Source organism: Canis lupus, chromosome 22 (genome assembly GCF_003254725.2).
Source record: "Canis lupus dingo isolate Sandy chromosome 22, ASM325472v2, whole genome shotgun sequence".
Taxonomy (NCBI): domain Eukaryota; kingdom Metazoa; phylum Chordata; class Mammalia; order Carnivora; family Canidae; genus Canis; species Canis lupus.
This window is the reverse complement of record NC_064264.1, coordinates 60,693,012-60,703,426: the sequence shown is the minus strand read 5'-3', so window position 1 is coordinate 60,703,426 and position 10,415 is coordinate 60,693,012. Positions and strand designations below refer to the sequence as shown.

At 59.6% G+C, this 10,415-nt stretch overlaps 1 protein-coding gene across 13 annotated transcripts in view; it reads right to left on the bottom strand.

Moving 5' to 3' along the window:
• Positions 1–700: 700 nt before the first annotated feature.
• Positions 701–10,415, bottom strand: part of MCF2L (MCF.2 cell line derived transforming sequence like) — a 132,579-nt gene continuing 122,864 nt past the window's right edge. For 8 of the 13 annotated variants that reach the window (XM_025441300.3, XM_025441304.3, XM_025441308.3 and 5 more), the window contains 11 exons: positions 10,097–10,318; positions 9,761–9,853; positions 8,779–8,857; positions 8,596–8,662; positions 7,824–7,942; positions 7,506–7,598; positions 6,471–6,545; positions 3,691–3,812; positions 2,618–2,730; positions 2,433–2,536; positions 701–2,322 (listed from right to left, as the gene is read on the bottom strand). In XM_025441300.3, the coding sequence (XP_025297085.2) occupies positions 2,237–2,322; positions 2,433–2,536; positions 2,618–2,730; positions 3,691–3,812; positions 6,471–6,545; positions 7,506–7,598; positions 7,824–7,942; positions 8,596–8,662; positions 8,779–8,857; positions 9,761–9,853; positions 10,097–10,318 (1,173 nt within the window). In that variant the 3' untranslated portion in view covers positions 701–2,236. The remainder of the gene's footprint in view (positions 2,323–2,432; positions 2,537–2,617; positions 2,731–3,690; positions 3,813–6,470; positions 6,546–7,505; positions 7,599–7,823; positions 7,943–8,595; positions 8,663–8,778; positions 8,858–9,760; positions 9,854–10,096; positions 10,319–10,415) is intronic. The other 5 variants (XM_035704548.2, XM_025441311.3, XM_035704546.2 and 2 more) reach the window with 4 other exon arrangements.

Genomic DNA, 10,415 nt, shown 5'->3' with positions numbered 1-10,415 from the left:
GCCCTCAAAGGCTGTAGTAGGCAGTGGGTGGGCAGAGTGCCCCAGGCACACTCCCTGGGTCTTGGACGGAGCTCAGGGCCTTCCCAGACTCCCGGGGGCCCCTCCCCTGGGGCTGGGGTGACTGGGGGCTGCCTGCAGTGGGGCTTACACCGCCAGGAATCTGTCCTCACCAGGGTCCTTGAGCACAGCCTTGCTCTCTCTGGAGGCTCTGGGGGAGGACCTGCCGGCCCCTTCCAACTGGGGGCTCTGGAGGGCCTTGCTGTCTGTCCTCTGCCTGCAGACCCACCACCTGGCCTTCCAGCTTGTGCGTGTGTCGACGGGTCGGCATAGCAAGATTTCCATGCTCCGACCAGCCTCTGTGACCCCTTGCTTCTGTGGGTCACACTCCCCCCGGGGGTCGCAGTGCCCCTCCACCCCTAGACCCCTCCTGCTTCGGAAGGCATCACTTGTACTCTTATCCAACACGGCGATTCCACATGTTTAGTTACCTTTACATGGTTGACACAACATGCGTGTTATTTTATTTCCATCATCTTCTGACAAAGGGAAGCATATGGGATGTAACGTGGGTCATGCTCACCGCTTGCCTCATTTCTAACGGGAGCTCACAGTGCTGCGCATCGGTGAGCATGACAAACCCGCGGAGCTGGGGCCCTGAGACGGAGGAATTCTGAGCTCTTACAGAGGAAGGCAGACAGCATGAGGGGCTGATATTTATTCAAATTCCATCTGTACAATAAAGAACTCTGAATTTTAAATTTCATTTACATTAGCAGAAAAAAACAACAATAAAAGACTGGAAACCAAATAAAAAAGCAATGACTGGAACATGAGGGTTTAAAGTGCCTGATGAAGAAGAGATGACAGCGGTGGTGACCCTCGGGCTGAGGCAGCAGGAGTGGTCTCTGGACAATCGGCGCATCGAGGAAACGGTTGCACGTGTCACACTCTCACGACTAGACACCTAGAAGAGCCTCCGAGACGTGCCCCGGAGGTGGGTGGAGGCGGGGTGCTGGCAGGCGGTGGGCGTAGTGGGCGCAGGACCCACGCAGGGCTGTAGCGGGATGGTCCCAGCATCGTGGAGGCCGCAGTGCGTCCTTGACGTGCGTCCTCCACGCAGAACTCCTATGTACACCCCCCCCCACACGTGCACACGGATAAAAATATCCACCCCCGCTGGATACACACAGTGTTTCCAAAGAACAGAATTTGTTTCTAAACCACAAAAAGGTAAAACAGAAGCGTTTTCTCTCTGGTTCTGCCTGGGCCCCGTGCGGGGGTCAGACGGTACCCTGCAAACCTGCATCTTTATTTATTCTTTAAAAACAATTTTACAAATCCTAATTCAGTAAAACTAGTTAAAAAAATCAAGTTCCCCATTTTTTTTTTTTTTGTAGAAAAGAAGCTAAATATCTTAAATTATAGTTTAAATTTCCTTTTGAAAATTAACCTACACAGATAGGGGACTGTCCTCGGTCTCTACTACTTCTGTCTGTAGGAACACTGCTGGATGCTACAGAGGGACGCGTGTTGGTCCGCCTGCGGCCAGACGGGTGTCGGTGAGGCTCCCCGAATCTCCCAGCAGTGTAGACGACATGCCGTAGTGTGAACCCCGGTAACAGAAAATAATTTTATATCAAATACAGTATCAAATCATCATTTCATGTAAACACAGTGATTCTTGGTAAAGATTCGAGGCCAAAGTACCACAAAAAATGGCCATGGAATTAATCCCTGCTTTTAAAAAAACTTGTAAAAGACAAAACAGTCCCCCCGCCGAGCTTCTGGGTCAGTAGACTGGTCACTCCCACAACACGCCTGTTCCTGCAGGAAGCGCCGGACCAGAAACGCCCGGAACGCGCAGTGTGGCCAGGGCGGTCCCGGCTGCCTGGCGCCCTGCCTCGCGCTGGCCTGCTGCCTCGCCGTCCTCCGTCCGTCCTGGTGTTCCCGGGAGGCACAGTGTACACCTCGGTCTTCCTGTGGAAATGGCTTCTGCACCCTTGTCAGGGGTGGTCCCGGCGTGGAGGCTGGAGGGCAGAATCTTCCAGAACCTTCCCTCTGCGGCCCCCTGCGTCTCTGCCTCGAAGCTCCGTGGGCCGCGGGCGGCTCGTCCTTGGGGTCTTGTCAGGGTCCTCCTTCCCCAGGGTCTTAGAGCACCGTCCCCTCACCAAACTAAGCAAGCCCAAGCAAAGGAAAACTTAGGGGTTCGCAGGCTGCTGTCCCGCATGGCCCGGCGCTACCCCTGGAGGTCTGAGAGGGGGACCCCACAGCTCTCGCTGCAGCTGGAGGAGGCGCTCAGCAGGGTGGACCCCGCACTGGATTCTGCGGGAAAACCAGGCAAGAATGGCTGCGGCGTGGCATCTGCACGCCCCAGCTCGCGGCTGCGGGACCCCGCGGGCTCGGGGTGCGGCCGGCACGGGCGCGGGGCTTACCTGAGCTGCTCAGGCACTGCGCAGAGCCGGACACGCCGAGGAGCGCGGACAGGCTGCTGGCCGGCACCCAGCTCTCCTTGCTGGACGTCAGGTTGCGGACATACCTGGAGGGGTGCGGCCGTCAGGGGCTCCCCCCGCGTGCTCCTCCCGCGGGGCCCGGGCGTGCGCTCCCGCCGGCACCTTACCAGAGGCCCTCGTCACCCTCCTGGACCACCTCCACCATGTCCCCGTTCCGCACGGCCAGCGCCTCGGGGCTTCCCTTCTCGTCGTCCACCACGACCGTGTACTTTCCGGGAACCTGGTGGCGAGGGACACGGCTTGTCAAGCACAGCGCGGAGCGGCTGTCGGCCGCAGGCCAGGTCCCGCGTGGGCTTCCTGTGTTCTGCCACAGGAGAGGGACCGGGAGCGTTTGTCAGGGCCCGGCCATTCCTGCCGTCTGGAGGCTTTGGATGGGCATCTGGCTGCGGAAGGGCCCCTGGTCCTAAGAACCTGCCAGGTCTCCCGCTGCGACCACGTGTTGAAACACCCCACCCACCTGGGAAGTGCCCCAGGCTGCCTGGCCCAGGCTGCACCACCCCCTCTGCTCTAGTTGCCCTCACACACTCCAAACGTCGTCCCCAGCCCCAGGACCTTTGCGCCCGCCGCTCCCTCCTGCTGGAGTGACCTCCCCTTCCTTGGCCTCCCGCCCGACACGCGGCCATCCTTATCTAACACACTTGGCATTTTATTCCCTTTTACTCTGCCTCCCCGTGGGAGCGGAGACCCTCGTGTATTGTATTCTCTGCTAAACAGCGCAGCACCCAGTCCGTCCTCACCGCGATCATGCAGATGAAGGTGTGTTGTGGGGCCCCAGGGCTAGAACCAAGGCAGCGCCCGGTGTGCACTAAACATCTGTTGGTATAACCCTGACTCGAGGGATTGAGTATGTACACGCTTCCCCATGTAGCTCGTGTTAAAGAAACGCAAATCTGCACGTGGAAGAGTTGAGTTCTCTAAGAAGTGGGACAGAGCTGCAGGCATAGCCTTGTGGAGGCTTCTAAGAGCATTCTGCTCATTCGGAGGCGGATCAGGTGTGTGCACTGTTCCCTCCGAAAGCCCCATGTGTGTGGTGGTCTGATGGTGGAGGTGGTGGGCACACGGCACAGCGCACCCTGGCACCTGGAACCTCCCTCTCCCACCGCAGGGCCACGAGAGCCATGGCACCGCTGCAGTCACACTCTGGAGCTCTCCTGCCCCAGGGCCAGGGGAGCCGGGTTACCAGCTTCCTGGGGCCCACTCTGCCTTCCTCCTCTGCGTCCGAGGAATTCATCAGCTCCTCGGCACTGGACCAGCCATCGTTGTCCTCGGGGGCCTCCAAGGGGTGAGATGTTTTGCTCCAACCTGAGAGAGAACAGGCTCCCGTGAGGACCACGACGACAAGCCCCTCTGCACCATTCCCGCAAGCCCGCAGTGTGCCGCCCCCTTCCTAGGAGCTGCTAAAGACTTTAGGGTGGGACAAACGGCAGGTTTCCAGAACGCCTGCTGACACGTGTGCTTCGGCTGCACACAGTCTAGGGACACAGGGCCCAGAGCACCTGCTTCCATCACCAGGCCAGCTCCAAGGAGGCAATGGTCCCCAGCGCCTCGGGGAGGTGATCCCGTGGGCTCTACCTGCGGTCCCAGGGGAGCAGAGACTCTGGATGATCCCTAGCTGGAGATGCCACCACCCATCCATGTGGGTGCAAACATCACCACAGGGAAGGAGTCTACAATTGGTGCTGGGAGCTCCCAGCACCCATGGGATGGCCCGGAGACTGCTCCTCATGTCAGCAGTTGAGGCGTGCTGCACATGCTCTGGCCAACACTGTCCTGGCCCATTAGGGGGTGGTGCTGTGACCCTCCCGGCACAGGCCAGCAGACGCCATACACAGACCCTAATCACGCCTTCGAGCTTCCGCAGCCACGTGGGGAGGCTGGGATTCCAACCCAGGCCCCTACCGACACGAGCCCCGGCCAGACTGCTGCTGGGCCAAGTGTGGGGACAGAGCTTTCTGCGGACCTTCTGAAATATGCATATATCCTAGTGTTTTCATGGCATGCAGCCCCAAAGGATAACATGTGTATTTTCCATTTGGAGGAAATTTCAGGGAGAATGCATTTAAGTTGAGGGAAGATGATGGATTCCCAAATCTGAGCAAACACAATGAACACCAGCAGCAAAGTGATGGGTGGGAGCCACACTCCTGTAGCATGAGACCACGGCCACCACCTGCTGTTCCCGGCCACAGGGTCAGGGATGGAAGACCACTTGCAGGCTGTGGGCCTGGCACACCAGTTCCAGTATCCACATGGCCCCACCCCGAGAATGAGAGGGAGCTATAGCCAACGCGTGCAAAGGGTGCACTGCCCCTGTCTGGCAGCCCGTGCCCAAGGGCCTCTGTGCTACAGAGGCCTTAGGGGTCTCGTCTCCATAGAAAGGGAGCTGGGGTCTAGAGCTCCCCATTAGCGTGCAGCACTGAGCCTGGGAGGAGACAGGCCTGGCCAATGACCTCGAATGTCATGGGGCCACCCTGTACTCCGCCCTCCAGGGAGGCCTCTTTACCAGGCTCCAGCAGCGTCCCTGTGTCAGAGCCCTGTGATGAAGGCATCAGGAGGGTACCGCGCCCCACACGCCCGAGGCACCAGCCATGGGGCGAGAAGACGTGGGTTTAGAAAGCGCAAGTGTCACAAACCCAGTCGCACAGCTTCATCAACATGGATGTTGGCGAGTGTATAGGACGTTATGCCAAGGTGACCAGAATGTGGCCCCTCTGCTCTCAGCACAGTAGCCCTGATAGTGACATTGAGTAAAGTGATGGGCAGGTGAGGCCCTCCAGGGGGGCAAGTGCCTGAGCATCTGCCAGAGTGCCGGGGGTTGGGGGGCCAGGGCTTGCTGTCATCGGGACAGTGGGGAGTGGAGGGCAGCAGAGGGCAGGGGGCTGGTAGTAGGGCCCCAGGTGCCACGCTCACATCACATCCATTGACCTTGTGAAGGCGCCTCATCTTCCTGCCACAGGTGAGGAGACACAACTTGGCTGAAAGGTGGTGGGAAGAGGAATGCTGGCAAGCAGCCCCAGGCTGGGCTCAAGCCCCTTCACCAGCTTCCTGCACAAGGGCAGTCAGCCAGGCCAATGCCCGGCGTCTCCAGATCTTAAGCAGAGAATGAGGCTGTTGCTGGAGAACGCAGCCTTGTCCCGGGCCCTGGGACCCTCACCCATGTGAAGGTGGTGGGAGCAGGTGGCTGAAGCCCCTGGCCTCCGACGGTCCTGTGGGGGCAGGTGGAGGGCTGCAGTCTGGGTCCCAGGTGCTTGGACTGGTGCTTGAGGCCGAGTGTGCTGGGTGACCCCTGGGTGGTCCTGGGGGCGTGAGGTCACCTGCACCCTTGGGAACCTTCACAATTGTTGGAAAATTCTAGAGGATTCATGAAGTGAGACTCTCCTTGCCAACCTCAGACCCTCAGCCTGGGCCAGGGCATCTTTGGGTTTTGGGGGAGGGCTTTACCCTTGTGATACAAGGGGCAAGAAATGGAAGCCCGAGTGCCAGCATGGAGCTTAGCCATAGCTGCCTGTACCAGCGGTCACCCTCTCATGAAGTGGGAGGTTGGCAGGGTCCCTTTGGCTGCTACGTGCTGTGCTTCCCCCAAGAAACTTCGGGACAACTGGTGGAGCGGGGCGGGGGGTGGTGCCACAGGGCCCTGAGGCCAGGGGTGCCCTGACGTCTGCGCAGCCCCCGTAACGGCCCAACCCAACCTGCATGCTGGCCAGGCATTGGCAACCTGGTAGCCAGTGGGTGCAGGTTCTGGGCAGACCTGGTGGGCGTCCAACTGGAAAGGGTGACACCTCTGCAGTATCTGTTGTCAGGGCATCTTGTCTTTGAAGAAAACAATGGATTTGCTTCTGGCTAGCAGAGACCTACTCTGTGTTGTGTCCTCGATGGCAAGGAAGGGCAAGACACACGGTGGCCCTAATCGGGACCGGTAAATGGATGTCAGGCTACGTTCAAAAGGTGGAGCCACTCTACCTCGTAAACCAAAAGGCGTTGGGTCGCTCTTTACTTCGTGTCGCTTAGGTTTTTTGTCAGGGCTGGTAGGAGAAGCTGCAGAAGATGGAAAAGGAAAAATACAACAGGAGAGAGAGTGAGGCACGGCTTCTGCGGGCGCATGCAGCGTGCAGAGGGGGTGAAGAGCGGTGCTCATGCGGGGCTGGGACGCAGACACTGGTGCGCAAGTAGTAGCCTCCTGGGAACAAAACTAAGCTAGCAGGTGGGTCCCTCCCGCGGGTGACAGGAGAGGCCCCGGAGAGCAGGGGGAGCTGGGACAGGGCTGCAGGTCACTTTAGGGGCCGTGTGTAGGTACTTTTTCCTAAATCTGCATAAAAGTGCACATAGTATGCAAAGTACAGAGTACCAGGGGATGTCCTTTTTTTTTTTTTTTTTTCTTTTAAACTTTGAGACCAACTTAGAAGTATTTTATAAATTGAAACAAAGACAAAACAAATACCCTCCAGTTTTCTGGACCAGTGACAAGAATCCTAGACAACACGGGCTTTTAGTCTCAGGCAGGGAGAGACCCGCCGGGAACATCAGGGCCTGAGCTACCTCTGTGTCCTCCCTCCTCGCGGCACACCACACCATCAAGGCACCCTGGGAGGCGGTGCAGCCGACACAGGTGTGCACCTGAGGGGTTCTCTATGTGCCCTGTGCACTAGCGACCACCCCTCGGAGACAGCGGACACTAGCACTGGGGCACGGTGTGGAAACGAGAGACTGGACAGGACCGAGCGGGAGGGGCTGGGGGCTCGGGAGGAGCTGAGCTAGGAGAAGCCGTGGGCTGAGCAAGCCATCGCCCACCAAGCCCACCTCTGCTTTCTCAAACCAAAGGTCCTGAGACCCCACCAAGAGCCCTTGGGCTGTGCGAATAACAGACACAGCGGCACCGGCGAGGACACGCGGTTCAGGGGACAGCAGCATGAACGATCACCACACGAATGGATGACAGACATGCCACCACGGTGAGGGACACATCCAGAGCATGGATTTGAGGCGAGCGCCTTTTACCTTTCTGACCTTTGAGGTTAGCAAAGCCCTGCAGGGTAAAGCGCTTTCTGGAAAGCGCGGAGCTTTCTGAGGTAGAGCTAGTGACCATGTCATCTACAAAGGAAGAGAGAGCGATGGTGTGGGGGTGTCCACGGCCCGTGGCGCTCGGGGCACACATCAGGTCACCTGGGCTCTCCTCTGGGGCTGCGGGGGCCTGTCTGGAGCGCCCCGGGCGCAAGGAAGGGGGTTTCTTCAGGAGGTCCCAGTGCTTGTGCGTCCTGGACATGCTCCTGCTCACGGCTGCCTGGCACGCCGTGCCCGGCGCCGGCGGACACCCACCTCTGCCCTTCTCGGGGGGCTTCGGCAACGACGAGGGGCTCATGTAGCCTTCCAGGCTTAGGGGGTCGGTTTTCCTTTCTTCCAACTTTTTGATGTTTCTTGTGGTCCCTTTCGAGGGGCTGAGGAACACCCCAAGAGAAGGAGGAGAATGTTGCCTGGTTAGTTTTTCTACCCGTCCCTGAGGCTCCGAGGCAGAGATGACCCTGGGGTCCCCTCCAGTATCCCCCTGCCCCGAGAATAAATGCCACCTGCCAGCTGTTAAGTGGGAGGTGGTGGTGGTTTCTTTGAGTTGGGAGGGTGGACTTTCTCTGTGGATTATTTACTTCGACCACACCCTATCCCACCAGTGACTGGATGTCACTTACGGCAGAAGCAGGACAAAGTAAGAAAGCTGCCGTGAGTGCCAACGGTGACCAAGGAAAACTAAGGTAGGAAGAGGCCAGTGTGAGGCTGATGTGTTGGACGTACTTCTGCGCCCCCATGCTCCACGGTCCCCGTCCCTGCCTGGGACGTGACCATCACAGAAACATGGCAGCTGTCCCCAAACCCCAGGACATCCTGTGCTCACTGTACCAGGAACTCATCCACTGGTGTCAGACAATCGGAGGCGTCAGAGCCGGCCTTTGCCAGCGAATGGGGCCCGAGACATCTGTCCCTGAAGCTGGCCCGCACGGATGGCTCCCGCCCCAGCAAGCACCCCTGGGGCCTTCGGGCAAACCCCAGGGAGGGCATTCGGGCAGCCGGCTGTGTGAACGGGGCGTGAGTCCCTCACCTGGTGCTGGGTGGCGTGGGCAGAGGCAGGCTCTGGGACTGCTCCAATGTGCGGTGCTGGCTGGCTTCTGCGGGAGGGAATATGCAGACCCGTCCCAGAGCTGACCTCGGGGGTTGTGCTGGGCGGGGCAAAGCCGCTCCTGGAGCCAAGGCCCAGAGCGGTTCGCGGCTGCAGTGTTCTTACCTCGGCAGGCTTGCAGCTGGCTGGTCAGCACCTTGCGAATCTCACTCACCCAGGCCGCTTTAACTTCAGGGGTTGGTGCCTGCGTGCCAGAAGGAAGCCAGGAGGTAAGTATGGACGTTCCCTGAAGGAACTGATGATGGGAGCGCAGGCCGGGGAAGAGGAGCAGTGGTCACGGGGGCCCTGGCCTCGGGACGGCTCAATGGGCACCCTCCATGGGAGGACCTGTGGCTGCCGCCATCTACCCCTGCTGGTGTCTGACTCCCTGGAAGCCCTGGGCACAAACCACCCTTTGAGAGCACATTTCTCTGGGAAGTGGCCCGTGGCATCGCTTAGGACAAGGGTGACGGGAATCTGAAATCCTCAAGGGAGACTATGTTCCCAGGCCACAGTCCTGCCTCAGGATAGCACAGGTAGCCAAGAGGAGTGACAGCCGGGCTCTGGAGACTTGGGCCAGGGAGAGCCAGAGTGCTGGCTGTTGTCCCAGCAGCTCCTGGGGGCCTGTACCTGACCTGGAGCCGGGCACCACTGCTGTGGGCCTGCCGTGCTGCTGTGCGTGCCTAAACCACATGCCACGGCCACTGCATCCCACGGGGCCACCACAGCGTGCCTGAGCGTGGAGGGCAACCAGAGGAGACCTGTCCCTGGAGCCGGGCGATCCATCACAGGACCCCGAGTTTGGGTCATGCGGGCTCAGGGTATACTCACAGCTGTACGGCCCCCTGCATTCCCCAGGGCAACGTGGTCACACGTGTAAGCATGGCCTGGGCTTAGCTGTGCCCCCCAAGCCTGCATTCCCAGCCCCGCCTTCCAGCACCCCAACTGTGGGCTGCCTGTGCTTCCTCCTGTGGGCAGACCCAGGGCAGCACCCCTCCATGGCCCCTGGGACATAAGCCCTCACCAGCTTAGGAGGCAGGTGCACGGTAATTCTCAAAAGACGCCTGACAAGTCCCCGACGCCCAGCCCGCAGAAGGCGGGGCCCTACCTGCACAATGTACACCTCCTCCCTGGCGTTGTACCAGATCTCAAACTTCCTCACGTCACCTTTCACGTTCTCGGTTATGCCGACAGCCGCCATCTGGCAGCACGAGCAGGGAGACGGGTGTTCGTTAGCAAGCAGGATGGGAGCCTGCGCCCCCCAGGCTCCTGTCTTGGAAGGGTGTCAGTGCCCCCCTCGAGGTGATGGAAGTGGTTTGGGGTGGGGCTGAGGACACCAGAGCTCCCGGACTCCCACCCCAGACCAAGGTGGTGCATGCGGGAAGAGGGGCAGCTGGAATCCAGCGGGATGTCTGCTGTCCTCCGCAGGGTCGGCCTCACTTACATTCAGGGACTGCTTGTAGCTGTACGAAGGGGCCTTCTCGTACCCCTCCCCGTTCTCCTCCCTCTTCTTGCAGAAGAGCACGGCCTTCTCGTGCAGGAAAAGGTGGCGCTGCATGGGCTTGAACCTGGCCAAGTCCTTCACTTTGCTGTGGCCCTTCTTGTGGTCTGTCCAGACGCTGAATGAGCCCTGCATCAGCAGCTTTCCCAGGTCACTCAGGTTCCCCTATGCCCAGAATGAACGAGGGGCCTCGTGGGCATGTCATTGAGCAGAAGCAGCCCGGCTGGGGGGCTGCGACCCCTGGAGCCCCCACCTCGTGACA